Here is a 19,724-nt window from a genome sequence, read left to right as displayed (position 1 = left end):
TAGAGAGGTTAGCCACTGTGCATTGCTGTTGTGGGACGCCTCCCTTTCCAGTATTGTTCAGTCTCCAGCCTTGGTGGGTCTGCTCTGTTGTTAGTACCCTGCCATTGAGAGTACACTTTAGCTGGTTGGGTGGAGAAGAGCCAGTTAATCCTCCTGGCTTCATTCTCTCTTGTGTATCTCTTTAGGCGGCTGGCCAAGGCTTGGAGTCTTTGGCAGTTTCGAGTGCTTCAGGTATGGACATCTGGCTGATCTTACCAAATAGCGTTCTACTCCACTCCCACAAAAAAACTTGATATTAATTTCATAATTATGTATTAAGTTTTCTCTATAATGACTTTCTGCAAAAGACATTCAAAAATAAATAAAAATTCCTGTATGTTTTGTGACAGATTTTGATACCATACACTTTTTTTTCAATTGCAACTCCATTAATGTTTTTAGAAAGATTTTCAAAAGTGGATATTGTACTAGAAATCTATTCCATCTTTAAGTTTTAATATAAAAAAATTTGGTCGTCTAACACAGTGTTTTTCAACCTTTTTTGAGCCAAGGTACATTGTTTTAATTGAAAAAATCTCGAGGCACACCACCAACCAAAAATGTAGACAAAGATACTCTGTATATGTTACATATATAGTCATTCTTATCAAAGTGTCTTGAATAGGAATCAAATAAACACAAAAATGTATTTTTATCATATTTTACATTTCTTATTTCAAATTGCACATAACATGTCCACTTCAAAAATACACCTGAACAGTGCCACAACACTGTGGTGTGATGCATGAATGTTACTAATTCTCTTGTTTTAATGTAAAATGCTCTGTACCTGCTGCCATCTAGTGGTAAGAAAATTACATGATTACACCGCTAGTCACTACTACAGCAGAGAAACTCAAAGATGGCATCATTTACAGATAATTAATTCGTTTTCAAAAAATCTTTTAAGACCAATTACCGTATTTACCGGACTATGAGCGCACCATACTATAAAGCGTACCTTCAAATTTTTTGAACCCCCCCGGAAACTTACATATATCAGCCGCACCGGGCTACAGGCCGCTGGTATCTCTGCCGCTCTCGGTTTCCCATAAGGACCCAGCAGAGGGCAGCAGAGGGCTGCGTCCTAATAACTGCTGGATATATTAAGGACTGCAGTTCTCCGTCTCCAAATCCGGTTTTGTTCACGCCGAGTTTACGTGCAGCGGCTTTATTTCCCTCCTGTACTGCCAGATCGACACTCCTCAACTTAGAAGCTGCATCATATGAGTTTGAAAACATTTCTCCGTCGTGCCTGCTGCTAGCATGTGCTTGTTCTAAATGAAAATTAGCTCGTTCTTCTTTGATTTCCAATTTTGAGTTCCAATGATTCACTTCCTGCTAAAGAGCCCCCTGGTGGTTGAAGAAAAATCCAAAGAAAGCTGCATGTTCAAAGTGTAGGAGAAAAGTAGCAGCTTATAGTCCGGAGGTGAAATTGGATAATTTCCACGGCACACCTGACGATCACCGCGGCACAGAGGTTGAAAAAACACTGATCTAACAGGGAATGAAGAGTTAAATTATGATTTATTTATTCCTGTGGATATGTTTTATTCACAAATACTGCTTTCTAAAAAAAAATTTAAAAAAATCAATTTTTAAAGTGAAATAATTTTATTTAAGAGTGCTTAAACATTGCAACATCACAAAGGTTGAATTTTTATACCAATATGTTAATATCTTAATTTAAGATTTGAAATTTGTCTTGCAATTGTGACATTTTATTTTACTTTCTTCAGTTAGTTTGTGACTATTCTTTTTTTATTTCTTCTTTTTGCACTTAAACCCTTCAACATGAACCCGCATTTGAAGGAGACAAGGGCAGAACGAGGGAGGAAGTGCAAGTATTGAGACAGGGCCAGAGTCCGTCATGAATTCTAAAGCTAGTTAGAATGGCTACCGATGAAGGGGTGAGGGCAAATAAGAACTTGAGAATAAAATATATCCGTCAGTGTCCCCTGAACAAATGTGCTAGTACATCTATATGTGTGTAGTGCAGTAAGTTTCCCTTAGTTGCTGCTGAGACTACGTTACCCGCTTACTGCTACAAAAAGAAAACAAAATTCAGATAATTGTTTGCATTTTAATTGTTAGAGTGCTGCAGAAGGAGGGCCTTGTTAAGAGTGCCATTCCTGCAAGAACTACAACTGTGTGCATATTTACATTTCAAGTTTACAAAGCTAGGTATAGTGATTAATTGTACAAAAACAACAATCTACAAATAGCTACGCTTATGGCTGTGGGGGTAGAGCCAGGTGGTCTACCATGCTAATAATCGACTGGAAGAAATAACTTTCTATTTAAAATGTCAGTCAGTCATGGGAGAAAAACATGTTGACATATCAATATCTCATCCTGTAAATACCAAGAATCTACTTTGATTTAACTCATTACATAAAAACTAAGCTGGGTCTCCTAGCAAAAGACAAAGTGACGACAAACTNAATAATCGACTGGAAGAAATAACTTTCTATTTAAAATGTCAGTCAGTCATGGGAGAAAAACATGTTGACATATCAATGTCTCATCCTGTAAATACCAAGAATCTACTTTGATTTAACTCATTACATAAAAACTAAGCTGGGTCTCCTAGCAAAAGACAAAGTGACGACAAACTCCCTCCCCCATGGTCACTGGAGGATTATTCCACTCCTCACTTTTTCTAATGTTCAGGAATTTACATCATCACTCATTTAACGCCAGACCAAACAACAAATAAATGTTCCATAGACAATACAAAAGAATGATCCAGTTATTATTTATGAAAAATAGAAAGATCAATCAAAAATAGCTGAGCCTCTAACTGATATCTGGTCAGCAGGGTAGAGAAAGTTGAGTTTTTATTATTTTTGGGAACACTGTAATCTGAACTAGAACAAATCTTATTGTTGATTTGCAGACAGATCTATCTCACGTTTTGTGTAATAATTACATAGACAGTTTGTTCATGTTAGGTGTGCAAGGCGACTCACGGGTTCCAATGCTCTTTCGAGATCCTGTACAGGCTGGCAAACATGATGGGCAGGATGACGCTGGAGTTCTCCTCAATCAGACTCATGATGTATTCGTTGTTCCAATAGTACAAAGCTCGCTCTGCGACCTGCAGAGAACCACACGTGCACGCACACACACATACTCATCTCCAGATCCAAACAGCCCAGGCATGGTTTATATGGGACATAACTAACCTGGAAATGTGGGCTGGAAACGCATCTGGAGATCTGTTTGAATAGCGGCTCTTGGATCTTTACAAACTGTGTGGGCTCTATCACATCCAGAATTTCCTCCAGCTCTCCCAGAAACATCACCTGAACCACCACAGAGGAGAGCATTACTTATTGACCGAGCGTGTGTATAGAGAAGTAGTCTTCCTTTCCTTCAGCAGCCTTACCTCTTTTTGACTGCACGTTTTTGGCCAGAACTTCAGTAAGCCTCTGATGACCTGAAGAGGAAGGAAGAGAACATGGAAATGGACTTGAGTTTCAGTTCTCTGTTATTCTAACTGCAGTGTGTGTGTGGAGCTACACAACTTTGAGAGTAGTTTTAGGAAAGTCAACAAGAAGAAGGCCCCAGAATATCTGAAGCAGCAGATATTCTCAATGGTAACCTCAGAGTCCCATCTAAGAATGACAGTTTTACTTTTTGCAGAAGGCTCAGTTCTCTGGGTTCCATCAAGCCAACAAAACTCAGTCAAGTCAGTTCCACCACGTCTGAGACTGACTGTCAAGTAGGAAAAGTGGGCCTCCCGCCAGGGCAGGGCAGGGTGGGGTGGGGATGGCGAGGAACCAGCTGACAGTGCTGAAGGGGATCTCTGGGAAAGTGTCAGGATGGATGAAAAACCCAGGTAGCTTTAGTCATCCAGAATGGTCTTCCACACCCCAACTATTCTTTATTATTGGAACATTAGTGTTCCATTTAGCAATGATAGAAACATAGTGAATAGCTGGTGTGAAGCCAGCTGTATATTCACTTCAGATATTCAACAAGACGTGTAGTGATACTTACTGGTTCTGTTAATGTCGGGTCTTTCTCTAAGAATTGTACAATGCAATAAGCCAACTGTAAAAAGAGAAGAGTTCAAGCTTTAATACCAGTTATTTCAAACAGGTTAGGTAGAATACAGAGCTTAAATCATCCAGTTGGTTTGATAAAACCTACAACTATTCAAGAGATAAGAAAATCAAAGATTCAGAAGCTGTTTGTTTCCCAACTTTGTAAATTTGTAGTCCACTCCACCTCCAGAACCAAAACTTTATTTAAACAAAACCTAAAAATGAAGTGTTTATAATCAAAACATTTCAAGTTTCAAAACTGGTGCTTGCCCCTGAACAGGCATCAAGTAAGTTCAATAATATCCAAAGATATATGTAATAGAATATCACTTGAAAAAACACATGATTGATCAGAGTTCAGTAAAAATTAAAAACGATTTTAAATAATAAAATCTAAAGCAGCAAAATAAAACAGTCCAATCAGTGTCAAATTGACAAGAAAAGGTAACCAAGGTTAAAATATTCCAGAAAGACATTACCTGTGCATGGAAGAGGGACAGGCTCCTGACAGTATGAAGGGGGATCAACACTTTAACCAGAAACTGCTTATGTTCTGCTTTCAGCGGCAAAGCAAAACCATTGATTATACTGGCAGAAAGAGAGACGAGACAAAAGCACCATTAAACACTGAAACAAAGACAGCTATGTTAGCAGCTCATAACGCAAAAAGTCAGTAATGAGCAGAGATTATATGAATATTTAAAAAGTTCACTTTAGGAAAATTAAAAATTTCAACTAAATCTGTTTACAGTCTAAAACTGTAAACCCAAAAAATGAAACTGTATTTACCATATAAATTTCTCTCAATCTCTCCCTTAGCTTAGCCCGTATCATCTAAGTACAAACATAATACTCATTCATTCAATTCTTAAACTTTACATATGAAATAATAAAGAAAAACAATCTGTTGTTTTTTTTGTTTGCTTTTTTTAAATTCTAAGATGTCTGACAATGAAATACCAAGATGGATCGTCTGCAGCAATAGTTTCAAAGACACAATTTCATGTACCCATCTGTCTGAAAACAGAAACTACTTAGAGCCTGTCGTTTTAAAGAAAAATATTTCCCATGTAACCTATTCCAAGAAGTCCTGAGTGAAATTAGCAAGTATTGAAAGTACTCCTAGTATTAGAAAGTACTCTTTCAATACTTGCTAATTTCACTAAGAACTCATTTACTCTTCAAGCCTCTTTTAGTCTGGGAAATACTAAATGCACAACATGCAGTAGCTGACAGAGCTGGACGCAGCAGCAGGACTCGTGCAGGAGAGACAACTGATTATATTCTCACTTTTCTCAAACTACAGGCTGAGACCGAGAGGAGCAACCATCCTTTAATCAGCTTTGTTGATTAGTTCTATGTAAGTTATGAGTTTTTTAATCAACATTTAACTGTTTATCATCAAAAATGAAAAATCTTTTCAGACTTTCCACCCCACCCCCATCAGCCACCATGCCTCAACTCAGATTATTAGGCAGTTCTCCATATGATTTAGTATTACATACTGATGGTCATCATTGGCTCAATGTGATTGAGCCAATGATATAGCATTTATTCTGTTAGACTCCAACTGCTGCTGCCATAAGCATCTGCTGGCACCAGAGTTCGAGTTGACACATAATTCTTACCATTTAATCTTCCATATTTACTTCAAAACATTTCTCCTCTAAATCAACGTAGATGGAGAGAGAGGATGAAGCTGTGTGTGTGTTTGTTTGCAATACCTTGTGGGGACCATTTTCCTGACACATGCGTTGTGGGGACCCACTGCTCCTTGTGGGGACAGAAGCCTGGTCCCCAGAAGGGGAAACGCTATTTTTAGATTTAAGACTAAGGTGTGAATCGAGTTTTGGTTAGGGTTAGTGTTAGGTATGTAATGGTTATGTTTAGGATAAGGGTTAGGTTTAGGCTGTAGAAATTAATGGAAGTCAATGGAAAGTCCCCACAAAGATAGCCACGCAAACGTGTGTGCATGTCTGTGTCTGTGCTGCAGTTCCAGAACAAACATGATGCATGGAGGTTCTGATTACTCATTAACGAGAAAGGTAATAAAAGTTCCTTAAAGGCCAGAGTGAACTTTAGTTTAGGTGAGGATGGATGTGTGTTTAGGTGGTGTGAACAGCTTGGTTCCAAACCTCAGCAGCATGAAGGCTAAGATCAGAAGCTGCAGAAATGGGCCTGGGACTGGGCCTGCTCATGAGCCATAGGACTGAAACACTGGAGACCTGCTTGCAATGCTAAAGGTCAGCCATGTTGTCCTGTTGGTCCCAGCAGCCTGGCTGTGCCTGGGTTTCAGTCTAAAGTACTTTTACTTCATTTGCTCTTAATCACACTAAATGTTGACTGTGTTTCTATGACTTTGTATTTTTGTGTTTTTAAGGTGTAACGCACAGGTCTAAAAGCATGCCTTGATGCTGAAATGTGCTAAACAAATAAAATTTGATTTGAGATTTTGATGAACATTTCATAAATAATGAGACCATCTAAAACTTGAAAATAAATGGCTAAATGGTATACAGCTATAAATACTAGTGATTTTGAAGTTTGATTTTGGGATGCAAAAATTGCTCTTAATTTCAAAACTTCAAAGAATACGATCTGCTAACACAAATTCCAAATTATTATTACAATAAAAATGGCTGACTAGGCAATACATCACCCCAGTTAAATTGCATAATTTTAACCCTAATATACCTGACACTTGCATTAAATGTACTTCCCAAAAAGGTTCTTTATTTCATTGTATGTGGGCGTGTCCTCGAGTGTTGGCTTTTTGGAAGGATGTATTGATTGTGATTGGTCAGTTGATTGGTAAAAAGGTTCCTTTGAATCCTAAAATGTGCATCTTGAATATTTATCCTGAAGACTTTGTTATCCCAAACAACTTGAGATCCTTACTTTATGTCTCCTTTTTGGAAGCTAAACGCTGCATTGCACTCTCTTGGAAGAAAGGGACATTATGTGGAATTTCACAATGGACCACACAAATGACGTTCTACTTTGCACTTGAGAAAATCAGTTATTTTACTAAGAATAAGCTTGATAAATTTTGGGTGGTCTCGTCTGTCTTTTACACTTGGCTGTGCCAAAATGATATCCAACTTGATGGATGGAAAGAGGATTGGTTATAAGGTCATATGGTGAGTCAAACTGATGTTTACGTTGGTTGGTCAATTGAGGGTCTGCTGCAACCACCCCCCTCGTCCCCCCTTTTTTTTTCTTCCCCTACCCTGTGTATATGCCCTTTGGGTTTTTGTCTGGTCTAGGTCTAAATTTTAAGTTTTTGTAAGTGAATATATGCATGTTTCTTGTTCTCCTGTTAAAATCAATAAATAAATGTTTAAAAAAAAACTTCAAAGAATTAAGTTCTGAATTAAACAAAGAGCCAATTTCCTCTAGATTAGCGGTTCTCAACGTGGGCGGTACCGCCCCCCAGGGGGCGTTCAGAGTACGGCAGGGGGCGCTAGCGGACATTTTTACAAAAGGGGGGCGCTGGGATGCCTTTGGGGGGCGTTTGGTCGAAGGTAAACTTTACACTTTAAATGCACAACAATGCCAGTTTAGACTTTGAGCAACTTGGTAAAACTGCATTGTGTACCATGCTTGGCTGCAACAATATACATGGCAGCTCTTCTTCTATTCAGTGTTTGTTAGCTTCTGTTAGCTTCTTGGCACAGCTCCGTTCTCCTGCTACTGGTAGCTAAAATCACGATACCCTCACTGTGTATCCCTCTGAAAAATGAACCCATTTACATAAAGAAATCCCTCCATGGGTGAAACCCCGATAGAGAGCGTTCATTTTAACACCGGAGCTGTAAGTGGTCCGGTATGAAACGGGGGTGATAGAACAACACAGCACTTTTAAATTTCAATAATCAGAATGCAGAAATTGTTTCCGTTGTTTTAAAAGGTTTATGTCAGTCTGTCTTTTCCCCATCGATACGTTTCCCGACCGCCCTGCACCTTAGAGGGTTAAAAAAAAAAAACGACGCGCACATTGCGCAAAACTCTGAAACAGGAGAAGCGTGACATAAAACGGAGCGACGAACTAGATGTGAATTATGGCTTAAAAACAGAGAATCCGACGCTGAACAGTGAAAAATCAACACATGATGTGAAACACATGATGATTAGGCGGCGCAGCAGGTGATGAGTGAAGATTACTGATGGTCAATAAATGATAAAATAAATCTAGCAACAGGAAAGAAACTAAAGTGGACATAACAATAAACCAAGAGAGGATAATTACTAATCAAAGGAAACTAAATGGAAATGAATGAAGAACAAAATGTAAGAATAAACTAAGAAAAAACTAAAGTAAATACAGAGGAATTTTGTGGATGATGCTCTGATGTCCCATTGTCCTGAAGGCAGCACAGAGCTGCACCACCAGAAACAGAAACACTGAAGAGAAGAAGAGCTATGATTAATATAGTTATAGTTCTATCCATGTTTTAATGTTGCAGAGCTCAGTCGTTCTGCAAATAGTTCAAAGTTTAAACTGGCATGTTGTACAACTTTTATCTGATCATTTTGTGCAAGATTTAAAAACTAGAAAATGGCACAAAATAAGAATATTTTTTCCACTCTGATTGGCTGCTGTTAGGCCTACCGATTTTAACTTGAATGTTAATTGCATTTTTTGTAAACACCTGTGAAAATAATTTCTATTCCCATGGCTTTTTTGTTTTCTGGGAAATTATTTTTGATAAATACAGAAACAAGCATAAAAATCAAAACATCTACAATAGTGATAGTAATATTAATGATAAAATAATGGTCAGTGCAAAGTAGCCTGCAAATTCTTTGGTGGGGGGCGGTGAGGGACCTGGATAAAGGCTAGGAGGGCGCTGGCCCGAAAAAGGTTGAGGTTGCTCTAGATGCTTACCTTCTTTTTTAAGGACACTACATTGTCTAATGCTACACGAGGAAGTAACACCATGAACAAGATCAACAATTTGAGATGGAAGGAAATTAAAGAGATCCTTTAAAATACTTAACAGTAAGGTCTGATAAAGATATAATTAAATTTTCTGTCAGATTTGAAATAGTTAAAATAAAATCAAAGGTTATTAAAAATGGTCAAAAAGCACAGAGTTATGAAGAAATAGTTATTTCTTTAGACTCAATGCCATATGTCAGCACAAGGTCTAAAGTATGGCGACAAGAGTGGGCAGAACCTTGAATTCTTTGGGTAAAGCCAATTGAGTCTAAAATAACATTAAAAGCTACATTTAGGCCATCACTCTCAGTGTCAACATGAATGTTAAGTCCCACAATATCTTAATCAAATGTTTAAAAAAAAAAACTTAAGATTTAAAAAATTGTGGTTTTAGTGCTTTGCAACTAGGATGAGTAAAACTAGATTAGAAGTTCAAAAGAAGTGCAGACAGTTAAAAGAAGTGCAGATAGGAAGGATTGATCAATAAATCTGAATGTTGCTATCCCTCCACCTTGCCCTCCACTTCAAAGAATGTTAAAATTTAAATAACTAGAAGCGGTTGACTCATTTATGCTAACATAATCCTTCTGCTGCAGCCAGGTCTCTGTGAAACAGAACAAATCAATCTGATTGTCACAGATCAAGTCATTAACTGGCAAAATCATTGAAGAGAGATGTCTAATGCACCATATTTAATAGTTTTATTTTTATGTTCAGAAAGAGTTGTATTTATCTTTGAGATTTTCATTATTTGTACTGTTTAGGTCAGTCTTTCACGTCTTTAACAGGTGACTGTGGCTCAGTGGTTAGAGTAGTAGTCTTCTAATTGGAAGGCATAGGTTTGAGTCCAGCTTCCTCCCATGTTGATGTAACCCTGGGAAGTTGCCTGCCAATCTGCATAACAGTGTGTAACTGTGTGAGAGTTTCTGAGTGTGAAGGGATAAATGTGACTTTAGTGTAAAGTGCTTTGAGTGGTCAAAATGACTGGAAAAACTCTGTACAAGTTCAGTTTATTTACCATATAATCCATTAGATTTTGGTAAGACAGCCTTGACTCTGGTGGGTGGGTAACAGTGTAGGAGCTGCAAAGTGTAAACCACTACTCTGCTTCCTGGCCTGTACCCTGAGTCTCAGTGTTTTGGAGGACTAATGCTTTTGGCCAGATTCCTAGAAAGAAGATCTGCTCCATCCAAAGTGGGATGGATGCAGACTCTCTGGATCAGACTGGGCTTTCCCCAAATGTATGCCAACTATCAATGCAGCCCACACTGTTTTCAGGATACCCCCTAAATCAGTGGTCCCCAACCCCCGGGCCACGGATCGGTAACGGTCCGTGGACCAATTGGTACTGGGCCGCGCAAGAAATAATTAAATATTTCCGTTTTATGTATTATTTGAGTCTGGAGGATCTTTTATTTTGAAAATTCTTTAACCGGATTCTCTCGGTTACTTGCGTACCAACACTGAGCCCACAAGCAGCAAAATGAGTAAGAAACAGATCAGGTGTCTTTGGAAAGTTTCTTTGCGAAGTGGAAAAGGCCCAGAGAAGAGACAGGAGAATGGATTTATCCTGGATCGGTAGGTGATTCCCACATTACAAGACCGCTCTGCGTAACAAGCAGCGACCGGCTGTTAATGAGGCAATGAAGCTTCAAACTGCTTCGCCACGTAGAGACCAAGCACGCTGTGGATATAAGCAACATTCGGGTGTCATTGTCTCCCATCACTCCCAGATGGGACCGTCTTGTTGCAGAGAAACAAGCTCAGGGCTCCCATTAGTCGTTATTGTGAGTTAAAATTTTCACGAAAGTAAAATGTTCATCTTTGTGGCGTATCTGTATCTTATTTTGAAGGGATATGTAAACATTACCATAACGACCAGAGTCAGTGAGCGTCTGAGCAGTGGTCAAGGAGATGAGTAGAGCTTGTAAGTCTTAAGTCTGGTTTAGACGGCAAGATTTAAGAATTGTTGGCCGATTCTCCAAACCTCTGTGACCACAGAGCTGATAAAAGTAAAAAAAACAGGTTGGATCGGTTTGTGTGTCCAGCCACAAGGCAGGAGCAACACACCACACAAACTGATTCCAGTCACAAACATTCCAATTCCAGAGAATAATTCAGTAAAACCCCCAACATAGCATACAGGAATTTAGAATGACCAAACACAGATGACAATGTAGAAGCAATAGTGACAGTTTGTGGAGTCATTTTAAGGCGTAACAACAAGAAAAGGTGGTGGATAAAAGATGACGTTGCATTCTCGCTCCCAGTCAGGGAAAACCCCACAGGCTGTGATAAAAGGGCCAAGACAACCCAAATTGGGCATATTCAGGTTTTAGCGGGAACACCAACATGCAGAAGCTTTATCTGACAGTTCAACCCCTCCCCCACACCCTGGGCCGAAGCAAAATTTCCAAGTCTTGACCGGTCCGCGGTAATAAAAAGGTTGGCGACCACTGCCCTAGATAACCAGCGGTTGAATGACAGCATCAGGTTAAATATGTCATCACTGGCCAGATCAGACAGGGGACCAGAGAACATGACAGAATCTGACATTGTTTTGGCAAACAGACCAACGCACCAAACTAGTTGGCACTAATGACATTAGTGTTGGCTTATCCTTAGGCAACAGTTTCAGGCAAGAGTTGATGTCGCCTGTGGCAAATATTTGACTTTGGTCACTGCCAATTAGCAGAGTCTTCTTCTCAGCAGGTTTGTTGTTGAGCAGGCAACATATAATTAAACATACATGAAATGACAGTATCTGTCAAAAAAAGGTTGATGTAGGGGTTTAGTACACGTTACAGAGAACCACCTTCACTGCAGATTTCCACATACCTTCCCAAGATCTCCAGCAACTCAGCCACTCCATTGAAGTGCTCCGTCTCATAAACAAAACTAGAAAAAAGAGAGTAAAACACAGCAAACAGGTAAACATCAAGGGCCTCATGTATAAACAGTTTACCTGCAATGAAAATGTGCGGCAGCCACACAAACTGTTTTGCACACAGTAACAAACTTTGATGAACGATGAAACTGAACCAAAGTTAACCTCAGACAATACGACACAAAATAAATAAAACAAAAATAAAAGGATGGGAAAATCTCACTCATATGTAAATAGTAAATTTCCTCAGATTTTTTCACATAAAGATGTAACTTCGCATCGGTCTGTGCGCTGAAATGTATGTTAAAGAAAATGGAGACAGATCAGCAGATTAACTCCAAATAGGTCAAGTTTGATTATTCTTGAGGTGATCAAGGTGTGTAGACAATCAGAAGTACACAAGTAGATGCGCAATCATGGAATGCTTTAGAACTGATTGAGAACATTGGTAACTGAAGGATTCAGAGGGAGCATGTGTTCAGAGAACATATTGATCTGCTGCGACAGGTTGATGGTTCATTATCCTTCAGATTGCTCAGACTGATAATCCTGGAGCTCTGCAGATGTGTTAATTTATTAAACAACAAAAAAATAGCTGCAGTGTATATTTTTAAACTGAAAATGTCCCATTATAAAATAATCAGAGACAGATGAAAATGTTAGAAGTAAAGAAATGTATCAAGAAAAACTCACCGTAAAAAAATATTATTGATCTGTTTTCGTATAAAAGCCCTCAGCCCCAGGAATTTCCCGTAGATTCTATGCAAGACTGTCTTCAGATAGTCTCTTTCTCGAGGGTCCTCGCTGTCAAACAACTCCAAAAGCTGATTGAGGGGAACAAAAGCAGTGATGTGGTGAAGAAGAAAGGACACTGAAGCAACTGGTAAGCAGTGGAAATGAGAAGAGAAGTAGGACAGTCAGCGGTAGAAACTCACCTGTAGGACAAACTTCTGGTCTATGTACTTTTTGGCAATGCTGGGCTGGAATTCCTGACTCTCCAAGAACCGAATGAAGAACTCATAAACCAACTGAAAAAGATTTGGAAGAAAGTAAAGATTATAACTCATTACAGATAGCATATCTAAGCAGGTGCTGTGAGCATGACAATCACATTTTCTCCTCGTCATCTAGAGGAGGCAGGCTACCAGCAGCAAGGTTTGAAAAAAAAAAAAAAGAGTTTCCATACCACAGAACTCTCCACTGCACTATCTGCAGTTTAATGTCTTTAATGAGATGCCAGACAAAGAACTGGAGGCTTCTAAAGCAGTACAGGAGCCAAATGGAAAACACCCCCCCACACACACCTTTTGCTGCACACTACTGGTTAGCTTTGTAAAGACTAGAAGAAAATACTAATCACTTCAGTTTCCTTTGCATTCAAGAAGGACAAGCTGAGCTCAGAATTCTTTTCTCAACATATTTTTGAATATTTTCGTTTTATAAACAAATTAAGACATTCTGTTTGACAGTGCATATCTTTTACCTGTAAATGTGGCCAAGATGCCTCAAGTGTGGGCTCATCCTCCTCAGGGTCAAACTCATTGCTGTCACTGGGTGGAAGGGTCCGGAATATGTTATGAGACACCTGGAGTAGGCAAACAGAAAGCATAGGAAGCATTCATAGATGAGAAAATAATCATCTTGATCCAGTTGATCACAATGTTCTCCAAGAAATATGTACGAACGTAAGCCAGGCAGGTTTAGAACTCATCTGTCTGAAAGATTCCAGCTTTTTCATTAAATGAGAAATCTTCACATTCTAAGGCTACTTGGGAACACTGTATCCAGTGTTATAGATCTCAGTGTTATTTTTGACCAAGATGTTATTTAAATCTCATATTAAACAAGTTTCTAGGATTTCCTTCTTCCATCTCTGAAATATTGCCAAAATTAGAAATAGCACCCTGTTCAGGAGTGATGCTGAAAAACTAGACCATGCATGCGTTACCTCAATGCTGGTCTACTGGAATTCTTTACTATCAGGAAGTTCACAAAATATAATTAAAAGCCTTCAGCACTGCAGCAAGAGTTCTGATGAAAATAAAGAGAGATTATAATTCTATTTATTATTCTATCTCCACTTAAAACACACAAAGTGTGTTGTGGACCTAATACAATGGTGCCAGAACAGGGGAGCTGTGGGGCCATTAGACCAAGTGTAGAGATACACTTAAGAAGTCAGGACCAAGAACATCAACAAATCTGGGTGTTTCAGGAAAGTTGTGGTGTGGCACAGTTCAAAGTGAACTTACATGCAAAATATGGGGAAGTGGAGCTACAATAATCTAGGCCCTAGAATCTAGGGCCTAGATTATTAACCTGGGTTCGATCGAACCCCAGGGGTTTGATGAGTCGGTCTCAGGGGTTCGGCAGAGCCTCTGCCGCGGAGGTAAAGACACACTTGTGTAAAGTCATGATGACGCTCCCTCTTTGCTATCACTTGCCGTAGAGGATCACGTTGCATTGCTTAGCAAATCAGTGCTGTGGAGGAGCACTGATTGAAGGAGTTCCACTCTCAGCATGGATTTGAACTTGTGTCTTTAATTACTTCAGCAAAGCTCACAGTTTTTACCAAATTCTGTAGCTTTCGGTGTACTTCTAAATCTACTCCTTAGTTGCATCTTTTCGGGCTCTACTACTACTGCCTCTAGTGCCGTGGGGGTGGTAACACAACTAATATAATTACATTACTAAGTCAGAATACCGGAAAGTTTTTATTATTTATTATTAATTTTTCATTCTCTTAAGAATGTAGAGCTAATTAAATGATCTAAACAAGACCTTAAAGTGGTTCCAGTTTCTCTCGATGGCCAACCTGTTGAAACTGTGGCAAATTTTACATACCTTGAGTCGTTCCTGGACAGTCAGCTCAACTTTGCTGAAAACACTGACTGACTTTTGAAGAGCTATTCTCAGAGACTCTACCTTTTAGGAAGACTTCGTGATCATGGGGTGACCCAACTAAAGTCTAGTTGGGTCACCCCCATGTCTTGAATTTGNCTGGGTGTTTCAGGAAAGTTGTGGTGTGGCACAGTTCAAAGTGAACTTACATGCAAAATATGGGGAAGTGGAGCTACAATAATCTAGGCCCTAGAATCTAGGGCCTAGATTATTAACCTGGGTTCGATCGAACCCCAGGGGTTTGATGAGTCGGTCTCAGGGGTTCGGCAGAGCCTCTGCCGCGGAGGTAAAGACACACTTGTGTAAAGTCATGATGACGCTCCCTCTTTGCTATCACTTGCCGTAGAGGATCACGTTGCATTGCTTAGCAAATCAGTGCTGTGGAGGAGCACTGATTGAAGGAGTTCCACTCTCAGCATGGATTTGAACTTGTGTCTTTAATTACTTCAGCAAAGCTCAGTTTTTACCAAATTCTGTAGCTTTCGGTGTACTTCTAAATCTGCTCCTTAGTCGCATCTTTTCGGGCTTGCTACTGCCTCTAGTGCCGTGGGGGTGGTAACACAACTAATATAATTACATTACTAAGTCAGAATACCGGAAAGTTTTTATTATTTATTATTAATTTTTCATTCTCTTAAGAATGTAGAGCTAATTAAATGATCTAAACAAGACCTTAAAGTGGTTCCAGTTTCTCTCGATGGCCAACCTGTTGAAACTGTGGCAAATTTTAAATACCTTGAGTTGTTCCTGGACAGTCAGCTCAACTTTGCTGAAAACACTGACTATATTTTGAAGAACTGTTCTCAGAGACTCTACCTTTTAGGAAGACTTCGTGATCATGGGGTGACCCAACTAAAGTCTAGTTGGGTCACCCCCATGTCTTGAATTTGGGGGGGAAAAAAATCATATTTTATTTATCACTACAGAAGGGTTCAGTGAATGCGTATATGAAACTGGTGGGTTTGGTACCTCAAAAAAGGTTAAGAACCACTGATCTAGGTTTAATGGCTGCAATTTTATGGAAAGAAAATCTGTTTTCAGATATGGGATGAAAAGTACCTCCGTCTTTTAGAATAAAATGTATCTGGCTTCAGTGTGGTATCAATACAAAGACTTCAACTGCATGGTTTTATGGCAACAACCATAAAACATATTATTCACTCATTTAAAAAAAATAATTTAAAAAATCTTCACATTAGGTCCATTTACGGGTCCGCCACAAATCCTCATCTATATTTGGCCCAAAGCAGATCACTTCTGCTTTCAAAGTAGACAAATAATTGCACAGTCACTTTGTCATAATTTTTGTTCATACAAAAGCCAGCTGGAGTTTGTGACTGCGCTATATTGCAGTTCGCGTCGGAGAAAATTTAGTTAGAGGAGCCGAAGAAGAAAACTCACCTTCTCATGTCTGACATAACGGAAATAAAAAATAACCAGCAGATCTGACAGCAGATCTTTATCTTCTTAATGAATGTCACTCAAACAGCAGTCTCACAGTCTTATACTAGGATGCACTAAACCTTTTTTTCTTAACTTCCTCTTTCTTTTCTTTTTTTAAGGAATGGTAGAAATTAGAGTAAAAAAATGCTCTTTTGTCAGAAGTTCTCCACATAAGAATTTTTTTTTTTTTGTTGCTTTTCCGACTTTATTATTATGACCGCTTAGCCTGCTAATCTACTACTTTACATAGACAATGAAAACACCCCCATTTATCATTATTCTACTGGCTCATGTATGCAATATCGGCCTAATTGTTCTTTGCCTATAATGCAGTGGGTATTTATGATACAATGGGCTATTCAAACATTAATGGGTGATTTGATATTGATATTGGATCTCAGCATTGAATCCCCTGGATATGAACATATATGAACCCAAAATAGGAGTTAAAATTTCTATATTTTGACCATCATTTAAACATTTAATTGCTTTAGAAGCTTTAAATTTTCCTTTAATCAGTTCACCACAGAAAAAAAGAAACCCTGCATGCCAGGGTGGCGTCGTTGAAGCAGTGCTTTTTATCCAGCCACTACTTTATAGGAAATCTGATACTGAAAGGAACAATAAGAGTTGTAGGAAAAATGTGAAACTCAAAGGCATGCGTGCTTTTAGGTGACCCAGAACTAAGCAGAAGTGTGTGATTGACCTGCTTACCATTTTGACAACTTCTGGATAGGCCTGCTCTGTCAGGTAGCCACGGCTGATAGTCACATAATCCACCAACTCGTTGAGCGTTGAACGCTTATACTCTTTCATCTTCAGGTCCGACAGCGTGTCCATGAAGTCAAAGACAGTACAACACTGTTGGAGCTTCTTTAAGAACAGTTCCGGCTGCTCTGGTACTGGAACGTCTGCAAGCACAAACAAAACACAAAAAGCAACAGTGAGACAAAACTAAAGAAACAGAAGATGAAGTGTACAAGAAGATAAAGTCACATTTCCTTACAATATTGCAAATTTACTTGTATTTAAAAAAATGTTTCTGCACAGTGAGGGGGAGTATTGGAACACAGAACTTGCTAATGTCTATAATAGTATGCGATTTTATTTTTCGATGTTCAATCGATACAAATGCAAATTATGTACATTTTAAATTGGGACCCATCTTAATTGCACATCCCATTGATTGCCAATCTGATACACCCATTTATATTTATCATTGCTAGATAGAACACTAATGTTCCAATAATAAAGAATAGTGGGGGTGTGGATGACCATTGTGGATGACTAAAGCTACCTGAGTTTTTCATCCATCCTGACATTTTCCCAGTGATCCTCTTCAGCTTACTGTAGCTAACCTACAGGATTCCTGAACAACACACCTAGGCCTGTCGCGATAAACAATAAATCAATTAATCGCACAATAAATTAAACCCATCGACCTCATTTTAATTATTGGCTTTATTGTCTCTTCCTGCCGTTTTTTCCTTTCTGTTGATGACACTGAATGAAAAAAGGCTCAGCTCCGGTGTTCTCCACTGACCCTCCCTTTCTCATTTCCTTTGTGTAATGTCCAGCTCACACTACACAAGTTGTCGGCCCCACGTTATTTCCCCGCAGAAAGCACGGAGGAGAATCCGCGCTTTCCGATTGGCTACCTGTCACATTCAAAGGCAGCGTTAAGCTCCCAGTCGGGAAAACCCCCGATTTAGATCGGAGCGGCCACAACGACCTACCGTAACACACCACACACTACAGGATGATCGGTCACGAAATCACCATCGACAATCAGAACGGCCAACGATCTAAAATTGTCGGAAGGAGAAAATGGGGGCTAAACATCGTGTAGTATGAACTATTGCATTAGGTAGTCGGATGTGCCCGCCTTCTCTATTTAAATCTAGTGATTACTGAAAGGCAATATAGTATACAGACTTCATAATCTGCACTCGTTTGGTTGAATGCAGTATTTATTTCCACTTCGGCTTTATGTTGTTTAGTTTTTATTCAAATAAGTTTTTTGTTAATGGAGACTGAGAATCCATTTTATTTTTGTTTTTGGTTGTTTTGTTTATTTAGTTTATTAGTTCCAGTGTTGTGTTCTTTTGAAAATAAAGTGTATCTATCTATGGCAGGAAATCGCATGCATTATTAGTCATTTCCATTAAATGAGTGTCAAAAGCTCTTGAAACAATATTGTCGTTTATTGCAATAATTTTTTAGACAATTAATCGCTCAGCAAAATTTGTTATCGTGACAGGCCTAAACACACCAGGGCAGAGTTCATCATTCCCACTAACCCGGTCCAGTCCGCTGTAATTAAACTCTAATTTGCTTGTCTCGAAAGTCTGGTTTGTTGGAGGAGGTCTGAATGTACAATCGAACTCTGATGCAGAACAAAAAAGTGAACTCTGGTCCACCTAAAACCTTGGTTTTAATTGAACAGTATTTTCTATTATAGTCTTGTACATTATATTATTATAATCAGTCCATTTTCTAATATATCGTTTTTAATACTAAGAACTTTCTATGTGAACTTTCTATATCTGTTGTTGCTGTTACACCAGAGTTTGTCCTTACCAGAACAATAAAGGCCATTTCTATCCTATTCTAATGAAGGTTTGCTACTTTTAAATCTCATCCCTTTTATTCCACAATCCCAGGTCAATGAGCTACAACATCAAAGTTGTGGGAATGATCTGGGAATTGTGTAGACTGGAAGGACAAAGTGATCCATAATGGAGAGGTTGTGCTTCAGTGTTTGTGGAACTCATGTGAAAGGGACTTTTTTCAGCATCATATTGGGACAGTTAATGGGCAGTTTGTACACTTTGAAGTACAAGTTTTGGGTTGTTATGTTATTTCAAAAAAAAGTTTTATTTAATGTGCAACTAAATTTTGAGCCGAAAGATTAGCTTTCATTTTCCATTGTGTGTAGTTTACTCTGACCTCGTAACAAACGTACTGAGTGTTACTCCTCTGGGGTAACCTGTGTGTGAGAGGGACCTTTATTAGACTCAAATCATTCAAGCAAAACTTGCAGCTGCTTAGATATGTTGAATTTATTTTGGGAAGATCATTTCTAAGCAAATGTCTCAAAAATAGACTTGTGATTACATCTTTGACAAGTGAGAAATACGCAAAGGTGGTAATTTGTGCAAAATTTTAAGATCCTTTTAAGAGTTTTTACTACGGACCAAAGCCAATACATAAACAACTCAAGGTAACTTTTTCATGTTCAACTTGCCAAATGACTTTAGCAAGGTCTGTCAACTCTGGCGTCTGACTCAGACGTTTAAGTTACCCAACAGAATCTCAGACAGCAGGGTTTATCTTTAAAACCTTTGAGTCAAATTTTAGTTAAAGTTACACTTTGATGAATAAGCTGGTAAAGGTTACTGTAGGAGGAAAGCTTTGATTTTAAATGGTTGAAGAAGCAACAAGGCTGTTTCAGGAACTT

At 38.8% G+C, this 19,724-nt stretch overlaps 1 protein-coding gene and 1 long non-coding RNA gene across 5 annotated transcripts in view; one reads left to right on the top strand and one right to left on the bottom strand.

Moving 5' to 3' along the window:
- LOC107837920 (uncharacterized) overlaps window positions 1–14,630 on the top strand; it is a 16,885-nt gene extending 2,255 nt beyond the window's left edge. Inside the window, exons 2-3 of the long non-coding RNA XR_001663971.1 lie at window positions 10,532–10,536; window positions 14,370–14,630. This is a non-coding gene — a long non-coding RNA (uncharacterized LOC107837920). The remainder of the gene's footprint in view (window positions 1–10,531; window positions 10,537–14,369) is intronic.
- Window positions 1–19,724, bottom strand: part of ppp2r5eb (protein phosphatase 2, regulatory subunit B', epsilon) — a 47,538-nt gene that overhangs the window by 11,328 nt on the left and 16,486 nt on the right. For 2 of the 4 annotated variants that reach the window (XM_007566256.2, XM_007566255.2), the window contains exons 3-12: window positions 16,979–17,175; window positions 13,404–13,505; window positions 12,856–12,948; window positions 12,614–12,744; window positions 11,872–11,931; window positions 4,571–4,679; window positions 4,045–4,098; window positions 3,431–3,481; window positions 3,228–3,347; window positions 2,983–3,139 (exon numbers count right to left, since the gene is read on the bottom strand). In XM_007566256.2, coding sequence (XP_007566318.1) covers window positions 3,008–3,139; window positions 3,228–3,347; window positions 3,431–3,481; window positions 4,045–4,098; window positions 4,571–4,679; window positions 11,872–11,931; window positions 12,614–12,744; window positions 12,856–12,948; window positions 13,404–13,505; window positions 16,979–17,175 — 1,049 coding nt within the window. In that variant the 3' untranslated portion in view covers window positions 2,983–3,007. Of the gene's footprint in view, window positions 1–2,982; window positions 3,140–3,227; window positions 3,348–3,430; window positions 3,482–4,044; window positions 4,099–4,570; window positions 4,680–11,871; window positions 11,932–12,613; window positions 12,745–12,855; window positions 12,949–13,403; window positions 13,506–16,978; window positions 17,176–19,724 lie in introns of those variants that run through there. The other 2 variants (XM_007566258.2, XM_007566254.2) reach the window with 2 other exon arrangements.

This window comes from Poecilia formosa, unplaced genomic scaffold (genome assembly GCF_000485575.1).
Source record: "Poecilia formosa unplaced genomic scaffold, Poecilia_formosa-5.1.2 Scaffold189, whole genome shotgun sequence".
NCBI classification, from domain to species: Eukaryota; Metazoa; Chordata; class Actinopteri; order Cyprinodontiformes; family Poeciliidae; genus Poecilia; species Poecilia formosa.
Note: the sequence above shows the minus strand (reverse complement) of the source record. Positions and strands in the feature narration are given on the sequence as shown.